Below are 13,064 nucleotides of genomic sequence, written 5' to 3'. Positions count from 1 at the left end.
GGGATCACAGAGCTCATTAATGGGATCTCACAGCTCGCTCATTAATGGGATCTCACAGCTCGCTCATTAATGGGATCTCACAGCTCGCTCATTAATGGGATCTCACAGCTCGCTCATTAATGGGATCTCACAGCTCGCTCATTAATGGGATCTCACAGCTCGCTCATTAATGGGATCTCACAGCTCGCTCATTAATGGGATCTCACAGTTCGCTCATTAACGGGATCACAGAGCTCATTAATGGGATCACACAGCTCGTTAACGGGATCACAGAGCTCATTAATGGGATCACACAGCTCGTTAACGGGATCACAGAGCTCATTAATGGGATCTCACAGCTCGCTCATTAATGGGATCTCACAGTTCGCTCATTAACGGGATCACAGAGCTCATTAACGGGATCACAGAGCTCATTAATGGGATCACACAGCTCGTTACCCAAAAATGAGGCGCGGGCGAAACCCTCTCTGGGCGCAGCAGGGCGGGCCGGGGGCTGCGGGGGGGCAGTGCCACCCTGCCGGGCTATAAACCCCCTCCGTGCCCCGGCACCCCATCCCCACTGCTGGGCGAGCTGAGCCGCGCTGAGCCGGTGAGTGCCCGCTCCCTCCACCCCAAAGCAGCCCGGGACACCCAAAAGCAGCCCGGGGCACCCCAAAAGGCTGACGGCACCCCCCAAAGCAGCCCGGGGCACCCCAAAGCAGCCCGGGGCACCCCAAAGCAGCCCGGGGCACCCCAAAAGCAGCCTGGGGCACCCCAAACCAGCCCGGGACACCCCCAAAGCAGCCCGGGACACCCCAAAGCAGCCTGGGCACCCCCAAAGCATTAATGGGATCTCACAGCTCGCTCATTAATGGGATCTCACAGTTCGCTCATTAACGGGATCACAGAGCTCATTAATGGGATCACACAGCTCGTTAACGGGATCACAGAGCTCATTAATGGGATCTCACAGCTCGCTCATTAATGGGATCTCACAGTTCGCTCATTAACGGGATCACAGAGCTCATTAATGGGATCACACAGCTCGTTAACGGGATCACAGAGCTCATTAATGGGATCTCACAGCTCGCTCATTAATGGGATCTCACAGTTCGCTCATTAACGGGATCACAGAGCTCATTAATGGGATCACACAGCTCGTTAACGGGATCACAGAGCTCATTAATGGGATCTCACAGCTCGCTCATTAATGGGATCTCACAGTTCGCTCATTAACGGGATCACAGAGCTCATTAATGGGATCACACAGCTCGTTAACGGGATCACAGAGCTCATTAATGGGATCTCACAGCTCGCTCATTAATGGGATCTCACAGTTCGCTCATTAACGGGATCACAGAGCTCATTAATGGGATCACACAGCTCGTTAACGGGATCACAGAGCTCATTAATGGGATCTCACAGCTCGCTCATTAATGGGATCTCACAGTTCGCTCATTAACGGGATCACAGAGCTCATTAATGGGATCACACAGCTCGTTAACGGGATCACAGAGCTCATTAATGGGATCTCACAGCTCGCTCATTAATGGGATCTCACAGTTCGCTCATTAACGGGATCACAGAGCTCATTAATGGGATCACACAGCTCGTTAACGGGATCACAGAGCTCATTAATGGGATCTCACAGCTCGCTCATTAATGGGATCTCACAGTTCGCTCATTAACGGGATCACAGAGCTCATTAATGGGATCACACAGCTCGTTAACGGGATCACAGAGCTCATTAATGGGATCTCACAGCTCGCTCATTAATGGGATCTCACAGTTCGCTCATTAACGGGATCACAGAGCTCATTAATGGGATCACACAGCTCGTTAACGGGATCACAGAGCTCATTAATGGGATCTCACAGCTCGCTCATTAATGGGATCTCACAGTTCGCTCATTAACGGGATCACAGAGCTCATTAATGGGATCACACAGCTCGTTAACGGGATCACAGAGCTCATTAATGGGATCTCACAGCTCGCTCATTAATGGGATCTCACAGTTCGCTCATTAACGGGATCACAGAGCTCATTAATGGGATCACACAGCTCGTTAACGGGATCACAGAGCTCATTAATGGGATCTCACAGCTCGCTCATTAATGGGATCTCACAGTTCGCTCATTAACGGGATCACAGAGCTCATTAATGGGATCACACAGCTCGTTAACGGGATCACAGAGCTCATTAATGGGATCTCACAGCTCGCTCATTAATGGGATCTCACAGTTCGCTCATTAACGGGATCACAGAGCTCATTAATGGGATCACACAGCTCGTTAACGGGATCACAGAGCTCATTAATGGGATCTCACAGCTCGCTCATTAATGGGATCTCACAGTTCGCTCATTAACGGGATCACAGAGCTCATTAATGGGATCACACAGCTCGTTAACGGGATCACAGAGCTCATTAATGGGATCTCACAGCTCGCTCATTAATGGGATCTCACAGTTCGCTCATTAACGGGATCACAGAGCTCATTAATGGGATCACACAGCTCGTTAACGGGATCACAGAGCTCATTAATGGGATCTCACAGCTCGCTCATTAATGGGATCTCACAGTTCGCTCATTAACGGGATCACAGAGCTCATTAATGGGATCACACAGCTCGTTAACGGGATCACAGAGCTCATTAATGGGATCTCACAGCTCGCTCATTAATGGGATCTCACAGTTCGCTCATTAACGGGATCACAGAGCTCATTAATGGGATCACACAGCTCGTTAACGGGATCACAGAGCTCATTAATGGGATCTCACAGCTCGCTCATTAATGGGATCTCACAGTTCGCTCATTAACGGGATCACAGAGCTCATTAATGGGATCACACAGCTCGTTAACGGGATCACAGAGCTCATTAATGGGATCTCACAGCTCGCTCATTAATGGGATCTCACAGTTCGCTCATTAACGGGATCACAGAGCTCATTAATGGGATCACACAGCTCGTTAACGGGATCACAGAGCTCATTAATGGGATCTCACAGCTCGCTCATTAATGGGATCTCACAGTTCGCTCATTAACGGGATCACAGAGCTCATTAATGGGATCACACAGCTCGTTAACGGGATCACAGAGCTCATTAATGGGATCTCACAGCTCGCTCATTAATGGGATCTCACAGTTCGCTCATTAACGGGATCACAGAGCTCATTAATGGGATCACACAGCTCGTTAACGGGATCACAGAGCTCATTAATGGGATCTCACAGCTCGCTCATTAATGGGATCTCACAGTTCGCTCATTAACGGGATCACAGAGCTCATTAATGGGATCACACAGCTCGTTAACGGGATCACAGAGCTCATTAATGGGATCACACAGCTCGTTAACGGGATCACAGAGCTCATTAATGGGATCTCACAGCTCGCTCATTAATGGGATCTCACAGTTCGCTCATTAACGGGATCACAGAGCTCATTAATGGGATCACACAGCTCGTTAACGGGATCACAGAGCTCATTAATGGGATCACACAGCTCGTTAACGGGATCACAGAGCTCATTAATGGGATCTCACAGCTCGCTCATTAATGGGATCTCACAGTTCGCTCATTAACGGGATCACAGAGCTCATTAATGGGATCACACAGCTCGTTAACGGGATCACAGAGCTCATTAATGGGATCTCACAGCTCGCTCATTAATGGGATCTCACAGCTCGCTCATTAATGGGATCTCACAGCTCGCTCATTAATGGGATCTCACAGTTCGCTCATTAACGGGATCACAGAGCTCATTAATGGGATCACACAGCTCGTTAACGGGATCACAGAGCTCATTAATGGGATCACACAGCTCGTTAACGGGATCACAGAGCTCATTAATGGGATCACACAGCTCATTAATGGGATCTCACAGTTCGCTCATTAACGGGATCACAGAGCTCATTAATGGGATCACACAGCTCGTTAACGGGATCACACAGCTCATTAATGGGATCTCACAGCTCGCTCATTAATGGGATCTCACAGTTCGCTCATTAACGGGATCACAGAGCTCATTAACGGGATCACAGAGCTCATTAATGGGATCACACAGCTCGTTACCCAAAAATGAGGCGCGGGCGAAACCCTCTCTGGGCACAGCAGGGCGGGCCGGGGGCTGCGGGGGGGCAGTGCCACCCTGCCGGGCTATAAACCCCCTCCGTGCCCCGGCACCCCATCCCCACTGCTGGGCGAGCTGAGCCGCGCTGAGCCGGTGAGTGCCCGCTCCCTCCACCCCAAACCAGCCCGGGGCACCCCCAAAGCAGCCCGGGCACCCCAAAGCAGCCCGGGGCACCCCAAAAGCAGCCCGGGCACCCCAAAGCAGCCCGGGGCACCCCAAAAGCAGCCCGGGCACCCCAAAGCAGCCCGGGGCACCCCCAAAGGCTGACGGCACCCCCAAAAGCAGCCTGGGCACCCCCAAAGCAGCCTGGACACCCCAAAAGCAGCCCGGGACACCCCAAACCAGCCCGGGACACCCCAAAAGCAGCCTGGGCACCCCCAAAGCAGCCCGCGGCACGCTCATTAACGGGATCACAGAGCTCATTAATGGGATCACACAGCTCGTTACCCAAAAATGAGGCGCGGGCGAAACCCTCTCTGGGCACAGCAGGGCGGGCCGGGGGCTGCGGGGGGGCAGTGCCACCCTGCCGGGCTATAAACCCCCTCCGTGCCCCGGCACCCCATCCCCACTGCTGGGCGAGCTGAGCCGCGCTGAGCCGGTGAGTGCCCGCTCCCTCCACCCCAAAGCAGCCCGGGACACCCAAAAGCAGCCCGGGGCACCCCCAAAGGCTGACGGCACCCCCCAAAGCAGCCCGGGGCACCCCAAAGCAGCCCGGGGCACCCCAAAAGCAGCCCGGGCACCCCAAAGCAGCCCGGGGCACCCCAAAAGCAGCCCGGGCACCCCAAAGCAGCCCGGGGCACCCCCAAAGCAGCCCGGGACACCCCCAAAGGCTGACGGCACCCCGTGTCCCCAGGCTGCCATGGCGTGTCCCCTGGAGCAGGCGATGGCCGTCATGGTCACCACCTTCCACAAGTACTCGGCCAAGGAGGGCGACAAGTACAAGCTGAGCAAGGCCGAGCTCAAGGAGCTGCTCAACAAGGAGCTGCCCGTCTTCGGGAGCGTGAGTGGCCGCGGGGACACCCCCGGGTGTCCTTGGGGGACGGGGAAGGAGCAGCCCCGGGTTCTGCTCCCGGGCCAGGGGGGGTTTCTGAAATTCTGGTGGGTTCGTCCCTCAGGGTGCTTCCCTGGGGAAGGGGAGGGATGAGGTCTGGAGGGGCTCAGCCCCAAAGGAAATTTTTCCTTTAAGTTTTTCTTTTTAAAAAAGTCTTTTTTTTTTAAAAAAAAAACCCCCACAGAAAAATTTGGTTTGGCAAAGGAAATCACGCTCCGATTTCCATTTTTTTTCATAATTTCTTTTTTAAACCCTCACTTCCCTTTTTTGGCTTGTGGTTTCAACTGGGAGGCGATTATTTATTTCTTTATTTATTTTGCTAAATTTTTCCACATCCGGCAGGCACTTTTGCTAATTTGGGCACTGCCCAGCTCACCCACCTGCAGCTGCCAAGGCCAAAACCCCTCCCTGAGGCAGAGCAGGGGAGAGGGGCGGGGAGGAGCAGCCCCTCCCCCCGAACCCTCCCCCCAAACCCTCTCCCCCGGCAGAAACAAATGGACGAGGCCGAGTTCAAGCGCCTGGTGAACGACCTGGACCACAACAAGGACAGCGAGGTGGATTTCAAGGAGTACGTTTGCTTCCTGGCCTGCATCACCATGGGCTTCAACGAGTTCTTCAAGGACGACCCCAGCAAGCACCGCAGGAAGTGACCCCTGAGTGACCCCTGGATGACCCTCTAGTGACCCCCTGAGTGACCCTGAGTGACCCCTGAGTGACCCCTGAGTGTCCCCTCCCCGTGCTCATCCCAGCCCCGAGTGGCTTTCAATAAAATATTTCCCAATCCTGGCTCAGTTCTGGGCTTTGTTCAGGTTTTCTCCAGTGGTTGAATTCGTGGCTGAATTCTGGGGTTCTGTTCAGCTTCCCCCCAATCCCAGCTCAGTTCTGGGTTTCTGTTCAGGTTCTCCCCCGATCCTGGCTCAGTTTTGGGTCTCTGTTCATGTTTTCCCCCAATCCTGGCCACGCTCCAGGGTTCTGTTCATGTTTTTGACCCCTGGATGACCCTCTAGTGACCCCCCGAGTGACCCCCGAGTGACCCCCGAGTGACCCCCTCCCCGTGCTCATCCCAGCCCTGAGTGGCTTTCAATAAAATATTTCCCAATCCTGGCTCAGTTCTGGGCTTTGTTCAGGTTTTCTCCAGTGGTTGAATTCGTGGCTGAATTCTGGGGTTCTGTTCAGCTTCCCCCCAATCCCAGCTCAGTTCTGGGTTTCTGTTCAGGCTCCCCCAATTCCAGCTCAATTTTGGGGTTCTGTTCAGGTTCCCCCCAATCCCAGCTCAGTTCTGGGGTTTGGTCAGGTTTTCTCCAGTGGTTGAATTCGTGGCTGAATTCTGGGGTTCTGTTCAGGTTCCCCCCAATCCCAGCTCAGTTCTGGGGTTTGGTCAGGTTTTCTCCAGTGGTTGAATTCGTGGCTGAATTCTGGGGTTCTGTTCAGGTTCCCCCCAATCCCAGCTCAGTTCTGGGGTTTGGTCAGGTTTTCTCCAGTGGTTGAATTCGTGGCTGAATTCTGGGGTTCTGTTCAGGTTCCCCCCAATCCCAGCTCAGTTCTGGGGTTTGGTCAGGTTTTCTCCAGTGGTTGAATTCGTGGCTGAATTCTGGGGTTCTGTTCAGGTTCCCCCCAATCCCAGCTCAGTTCTGGGGTTCTGTTCAGGTTCCCCCCAATCCTGACTCAGTTTTGGGGTTCTGTTCAGGCTCCCCCAATTCCAGCTCAATTTTGGGGTTCTGTTCAGCTTCTCCCCCAATCCCAGCTCAGTTCTGGGGTTCTGTTCAGGCTCCCCCAATTCCAGCTCAATTTTGGGGTTCTGTTTAGGCTCCCCCAATTCCAGCTCAATTTTGGGGTTCTGTTCATGTTTCCGCCCAATCCTAGCTCAGTTCTGGGGTTCTGTTCAGGCTCCCCCCAATCCTGGTTCAGTTTTGGGGTTCTGTTTATGTTTCCCCCCAATCCTGGCTCACTTCTGGGTTTCTGTTCATGTTTTCCCCCAGTCCTGGCTCAGTTTTGGGGTTCTGTTCATGTTTCCCCCCAATCCTAGCTCAGTTCTGGGTTTCTGTTCAGGCTCCCCCCAATCCTGGTTCAGTTTTGGGGTTCTGTTTATGTTTCCCCCCAATCCTGGCTCACTTCTGGGTTTCTGTTCATGTTTTCCCCCAGTCCTGGCTCAGTTTTGGGGTTCTGTTCATGTTTCCCCCCAATCCTAGCTCAGTTCTGGGTTTCTGTTCAGGCTCCCCCCAATCCTGGTTCAGTTTTGGGGTTCTGTTTATGTTTCCCCCCAATCCTGGCTCACTTCTGGGTTTCTGTTCATGTTTTCCCCCAGTCCTGGCTCAGTTTTGGGGTTCTGTTCATGTTTCCCCCCAATCCTAGCTCAGTTCTGGGTTTCTGTTCAGGCTCCCCCCAATCCTGGTTCAGTTTTGGGGTTCTGTTTATGTTTCCCCCCAATCCTGGCTCACTTCTGGGTTTCTGTTCATGTTTTCCCCCAGTCCTGGCTCAGTTTTGGGGTTCTGTTCATGTTTCCCCCCAATCCTAGCTCAGTTCTGGGTTTCTGTTCAGGCTCCCCCCAATCCTGGTTCAGTTTTGGGGTTCTGTTTATGTTTCCCCCCAATCCTGGCTCACTTCTGGGTTTCTGTTCATGTTTTCCCCCAGTCCTGGCTCAGTTTTGGGGTTCTGTTCATGTTTCCCCCCAATCCTAGCTCAGTTCTGGGTTTCTGTTCAGGCTCCCCCCAATCCTGGTTCAGTTTTGACCCCCTCCCTGAGGCAGAGCAGGGGAGGGGGCGGGGAGGAGCAGCCCCTCCCCCCGAACCCTCCCCCCAAACCCTCTCCCCCGGCAGAAACAAATGGACGAGGCCGAGTTCAAGCGCCTGGTGAACGACCTGGACCACAACAAGGACAGCGAGGTGGATTTCAAGGAGTACGTTTGCTTCCTGGCCTGCATCACCATGGGCTTCAACGAGTTCTTCAAGGACGACCCCAGCAAGCACCGCAGGAAGTGACCCCTGAGTGACCCCTGGATGACCCTCTAGTGACCCCCTGAGTGACCCTGAGTGACCCCTGAGTGACCCCTGAGTGTCCCCTCCCCGTGCTCATCCCAGCCCTGAGTGGCTTTCAATAAAATATTTCCCAATCCTGGCTCAGTTCTGGGGTTTGTTCAGGTTTTCTCCAGTGGTTGAATTCGTGGCTGAATTCTGGGGTTCTGTTCAGGTTCTCCCCCGATCCTGGCTCAGTTTTGGGCTTCTGTTCAGATTTTACCCCAATCCCAGCTCAGTTCTGGGGTTCTGTTCAGGTTTTACCCCAATTCTGGCCATGCTCCAGGTTTCTGTTCATGTTTCCCCCCAATCCCGGCTCAGTTCTGGGGTTCTGTTCAGATTTTACCCCAATCCTGGCTCAGTTCTGGGGTTCTGTTCAGGTTTTCCCCCAATCCTGGCTCAGTTCTGGGGCTCGGTGGCCACCAGCAGTGGCTGACTCACGCCTTCCTCCAGCTCCGTGGGATTTTCCACGGCGTGCCTCAGCCCTGGGAGGTTTTATTTTGGAAAAATTTGAGCTAAAATAGCTCTTGGATGTCCCCCTGAACGTTCTGCCTGCCTCGGGGGGGTTCAGGGGCACCCCAAGCCTGGGCAGGCGCAGCAGGCACAGCGTGTCCCCGTGGCCACAACCGGGGGTGGCATTTGGGAGTCACGGGGCTCCCCCGCCCCCAGCAGCTCCGGGCAGGTCGGGGCTGGTTTGGGAAAGGTCCCTCAGCTTCTCTCTGCCTTTCCAGAGAACAATCCCGGCTGTGAGAGCCCCACAGAGCAGGGCAGAGCTGTCCCCCAGCCCCCAGCTCCTCCCCGAGCCCCCTCAGGCCCTTCCAGCAGCTCCAAACTTTCCCCTGCCCCTTCCCAAACCCTTTACAAAGAACCCCCGGAGCTTCTGCCCCTCCCAGCGATTCCCCCAAATTTCCACTCGCTGGTGGGGTGATGAAGCTCAGCCTTGGGGGGTTTTTTCAGCCAAAATGTGAAGACCCCCCCCGAGCTCCCCCTGAACTGGGGTTTGGGGAATTTCCCTCCCTGAGCAACCCGGCTTTGTCGCCGTTTTTGTCCCTCTGCCCAGCTGGGGGACGCTCGGGGGTCTTGCCAGGGCTGTGGGGCGGGCAGTGCCGCAGTTTTGGGCTTCTGTTCAGATTTTACCCCAATCCCAGCTCAGTTCTGGGGTTCTGTTCAGGTTTTACCCCAATTCTGGCCATGCTCCAGGTTTCTGTTCATGTTTCCCCCCAATCCCGGCTCAGTTCTGGGGTTCTGTTCAGATTTTACCCCAATCCCGGCTCAGTTCTGGGGTTCTGTTCAGATTTTACCCCAATCCTGGCTCAGTTCTGGGGTTCTGTTCAGGTTTTCCCCCAATCCTGGCTCAGTTCTGGGGCTCGGTGGCCACCAGCAGTGGCTGACTCACGCCTTCCTCCAGCTCCGTGGGATTTTCCACGGCGTGCCTCAGCCCTGGGAGGTTTTATTTTGGAAAAATTTGAGCTAAAATAGCTCTTGGATGTCCCCCTGAACGTTCTGCCTGCCTCGGGGGGGTTCAGGGGCACCCCAAGCCTGGGCAGGCGCAGCAGGCACAGCGTGTCCCCGTGGCCACAACCGGGGGTGGCATTTGGGAGTCACGGGGCTCCCCCGCCCCCAGCAGCTCCGGGCAGGTCGGGGCTGGTTTGGGAAAGGTCCCTCAGCTTCTCTCTGCCTTTCCAGAGAACAATCCCGGCTGTGAGAGCCCCACAGAGCAGGGCAGAGCTGTCCCCCAGCCCCCAGCTCCTCCCCGAGCCCCCTCAGGCCCTTCCAGCAGCTCCAAACTTTCCCCTGCCCCTTCCCAAACCCTTTACAAAGAACCCCCGGAGCTTCTGCCCCTCCCAGCGATTCCCCCAAATTTCCACTCGCTGGTGGGGTGATGAAGCTCAGCCTTGGGGGGTTTTTTCAGCCAAAATGTGAAGACCCCCCCCGAGCTCCCCCTGAACTGGGGTTTGGGGAATTTCCCTCCCTGAGCAACCCGGCTTTGTCGCCGTTTTTGTCCCTCTGCCCAGCTGGGGGACGCTCGGGGGTCTTGCCAGGGCTGTGGGGCGGGCAGTGCCGGTTCCCGGTGCTCCCGCAGCTCCGGGACACGCGCCGGGGCCGGGCAGCCACGGGAGCAGCCCCGTTACACAACGGGGACGCCGCCCTCGCCGTTAGGAAACACAAATCGCTGCCAGACCACTGGAAAAGGCAAAAAAACCCTCGGCTCGAGGCCACCCCCGCGGCCAAACCCCGCCGGGTCCCGGGCGAGCCCCGGGATGCTGCCGGGGGTACCGGTGCCCACCGGGGGCCGCGGTGCCCACCCGCACACCCCCAATCCCGGGGGGCTCTCCCGGCCCGGGGGGTGGCTGGGCAGCCCCAGGGGCACATTTTGCTCCTCCTAACCCAAACCAGCGCCCGCGGCAGGGGGGGTTTCCTTTCTCCTCCTTCTCTCCTTTCCCGGCCGGGTCCGGGCGGGCTCGGGAGCGGCGCTGCCTCCCCGGCCGGGTGTGGCCCAGGCGGGGCTATAAATGCCAGGGCCCGAGGCTGGCTCCCCTTCCGCCCTGCCCGTCCTCCTTTATCCCGCCTGAGCTCTCGGTGAGTTGTTTTCCCCCCTCCCTTCCCTCTCCAGATGCTCTCCAGATGTTGCCGGGGCGCGGCTGCCCCCTCCCCCTGGCAGAGGTTCCTGCTGCAGGTGCCGAGTTGGGAACGTGGATTTCACCTGGCGAGGGCTGGAAAAGCACCTGAACCCCTTCCCTGCCCCATTTTCCTTCTATTTGGGGGCTGCGCAGCCCGGCCGGAGCGGGAGGTGGAGCCGGGGAGGGAGCGGCGCATCCCGGGACGTGCCCGGGCCTGGCACGGGCGTGCCTGGCGATGCCCAACTCCTGTCCCCTCCCCGTGTCCCCAGGCTTGCCGCTGTCCCCATGGCGTGTCCCCTGGAGCAGGCGCTGGCCGTGGTGGTCGCCACCTTCCACAAGTACTCGGGCAACGAGGGCGACAAGTACAAGCTCAACAAAGCCGAGCTCAAGGAGCTGCTCACCAAGGAGCTGCCGAGCTTCAGCGTGAGTGCCGGGCGCTCGGGGCCTCGGGGGCGTGCAGAGCCCGGTTTTAACCCCTCCTTTTCCCTCCCCGCGGGTAGAAGCAAACCAGCGAGGCGAGTTTACAGAAGCTGATGAGCAACCTGGACTGCAACAGCGACAACGAGGTGGACTTCCAGGAGTACGTGACCTTCCTGGCCTGCATGGCCATGATGTGCAACGAGTTCTTCCAGGACCTCCCGGACAAGATGCCCCGCAGGAAGTGAGGGCAGGGCCCGGCGCCGCCCCGGGATCGTCCCGTTGTGCTCCCGATGTCATTTCAATAAATCTCGATTCAAATGAAGCGTTTTTGACCCGGGGGGATGTCTGCCCGGGTTGGGGGAAGCTGGGGGTGACGCCAGACTGGCTCTGGTTCTGGTTTTGGCTCTGGCTTTATTTCTGGTTCTGGCTCTGGCTCTGGCTCTGGCTCTGGTTCTGGCTCTGGTTCTGGTTTTGGCTCTGGTTCTGGTTCTGACTCTGGTTCTGGTTTTGGCTCTGGCTTTATTTCTGGTTCTGGTTCTGGCTCTGGCTCTCGTTCTGGTTCTGACTCTGGTTCTGGCTCTGATTCTGGTTTTGGCTCTAGTTCTGGTTCTGGTTCTGGCTCTGCCCGGGGTGGATTCTGCATCCCCTGAGGCCTCCCGAACCGCCCCTGGGGCCACTCCCAGGCGGGCTCTGGTTCTGGCTCTGATTCTGGCACTGGCTCTGGCTCTGGCACTGGTTCTGGCTCTGGTTCTGGCTCTGCCCAGGGTGGATTCTCCATCCCCCGAGGCCTCCGAACCGCCCCCGGGGCCGCTCCCGGCAGCCACGTCGGGCTGACTCAGCCCTGCCCGGCCGCTCCTTCCCGGGAGCCGCTCACATCCCGCAGGGACGCGGGATCAGCTCAGAGCTGGAATTACACCGGCCCGGCCTCCATCCCTGCCCTGCCGCCCCGCGGATGTCGCGATTGTCGCCTCCCCACCCCTCCTGCCGCGGGGCTTGGGCCGCGTTCCTGCCCGGGGTGCGGCCGAGCGGAGCCGCCACTTCCCGGTGCCCCGGGCCAGCCCGTCCCGCTCCCGGGCCCGCCGCTCCGTTCCTCCCCCGCTGCCCTTTTCCCTCGCAGTGAAAAGCTTTGTCACGCTGCGGGCTCCAGATGTGCCACACGCCCCTTCCAGATGTGGCTGCGCCCCCTCCGCCGCCGTCATCCTCAGCTGGGGATGCTCCAGCGGTGACACAGAGGGACTGGAGGAGAGGGAACGGCCTCGGGGGGGCTCGTGGGTGGAATTTCCTCCTGGAAAAGAGAAAAGGGCTTGGAAGGGCTGCCCAGGGAGGTTTGGAGGTGTCCGGGGAACTCCTGGGTGTTGGTCTGGGTGAGGAGGTGGGGATTTGGCACAGCTTGGACTTGGTGATCTTGGAGCTTTTCCAGCATCTGAGATCCTGGGATTCTAAGATTTAGGGGAAAAAAAAGATTTAGGGAAAAAAATTCTGCATTCCTCCAAAGTCAGCGAACCCCCAGGGAACGGGGCTGCACCCCTGGGCAGGTGAGAGGGAGCCCCAAAATCCCACTCCTCACCTGTGGCCATCTGAGGGTGGAATGATGCTGCCTACAGGATCCACCCTAAATTTATCCCCCCCAGAGGGATCCACCCTGAAAATAAATCTCGATTCAAATGAAGCGTTTTTGACCCGGGGGGATGTCTGCCCGGGTTGGGGGAAGCTGGGGGTGACGCCAGACTGGCTCTGGTTCTGGTTTTGGCTCTGGCTTTATTTCTGGTTCTGGCTCTGGCTCTGGCTCTGGCTCTGGTTCTGGCTCTGGTTCTGGTTTTGGCTCTGGTTCTGGTTCTGACTCTGGTTCTGGTT

The 13,064-nt window shown here is 56.9% G+C and overlaps 2 protein-coding genes across 3 annotated transcripts; both read left to right on the top strand.

The window, feature by feature from the left end:
• Positions 1–4,190: 4,190 nt before the first annotated feature.
• Positions 4,191–5,883, top strand: LOC120501885 (protein S100-A4-like). Of its 2 annotated transcripts, none has more exons than XM_039708661.1 (3): positions 4,191–4,200; positions 4,961–5,107; positions 5,647–5,883. In XM_039708661.1, exons 2-3 carry the CDS (start codon positions 4,967–4,969, stop codon positions 5,806–5,808), a joined length of 303 nt encoding a protein of 100 aa, XP_039564595.1. In that variant the 5' UTR covers positions 4,191–4,200; positions 4,961–4,966; the 3' UTR covers positions 5,809–5,883. The 2 variants fall into 2 exon arrangements, with proteins under 2 accessions (XP_039564595.1, XP_039564594.1); XM_039708660.1 differs by lacking the exon at positions 4,191–4,200 and adding an exon at positions 4,604–4,705.
• Positions 5,884–10,600: 4,717 nt separating this feature from the next.
• LOC120501884 (protein S100-A4-like) lies at positions 10,601–11,532 on the top strand. The gene is made up of 3 exons (XM_039708659.1): positions 10,601–10,749; positions 11,060–11,213; positions 11,291–11,532. The coding sequence occupies exons 2-3, from the start codon at positions 11,076–11,078 to the stop codon at positions 11,453–11,455; spliced, it is 303 nt and encodes a 100-aa protein (XP_039564593.1). The 5' UTR covers positions 10,601–10,749; positions 11,060–11,075; the 3' UTR covers positions 11,456–11,532.
• Positions 11,533–13,064: the final 1,532 nt, after the last annotated feature.

This window comes from Passer montanus, unplaced genomic scaffold (genome assembly GCF_014805655.1).
Source record: "Passer montanus isolate IOZ18808 unplaced genomic scaffold, ASM1480565v1 scaffold209, whole genome shotgun sequence".
In the NCBI taxonomy this organism is placed as follows: domain Eukaryota; kingdom Metazoa; phylum Chordata; class Aves; order Passeriformes; family Passeridae; genus Passer; species Passer montanus.
The sequence above is the reverse complement of the archived record's forward strand: the minus strand, read 5'-3'. Positions and strand labels throughout refer to the sequence as shown.

Excerpts from the sequence above, each read along its gene's own strand:
- LOC120501885 (XM_039708661.1), top strand. The coding sequence starts at position 4,967 with ATGGCGTGTCCCCTGGAGCAGGCGATGGCCGTCATGGTCACCACCTTC. Across the intron at positions 5,108-5,646 it reads AGCTGCCCGTCTTCGGGAGC|AAACAAATGGACGAGGCCGA; the intron begins GTGAGTGGCCGC and ends CTCCCCCGGCAG.
- LOC120501884 (XM_039708659.1), top strand. The coding sequence starts at position 11,076 with ATGGCGTGTCCCCTGGAGCAGGCGCTGGCCGTGGTGGTCGCCACCTTC. Across the intron at positions 11,214-11,290 it reads AGGAGCTGCCGAGCTTCAGC|AAGCAAACCAGCGAGGCGAG; the intron begins GTGAGTGCCGGG and ends CCCCGCGGGTAG.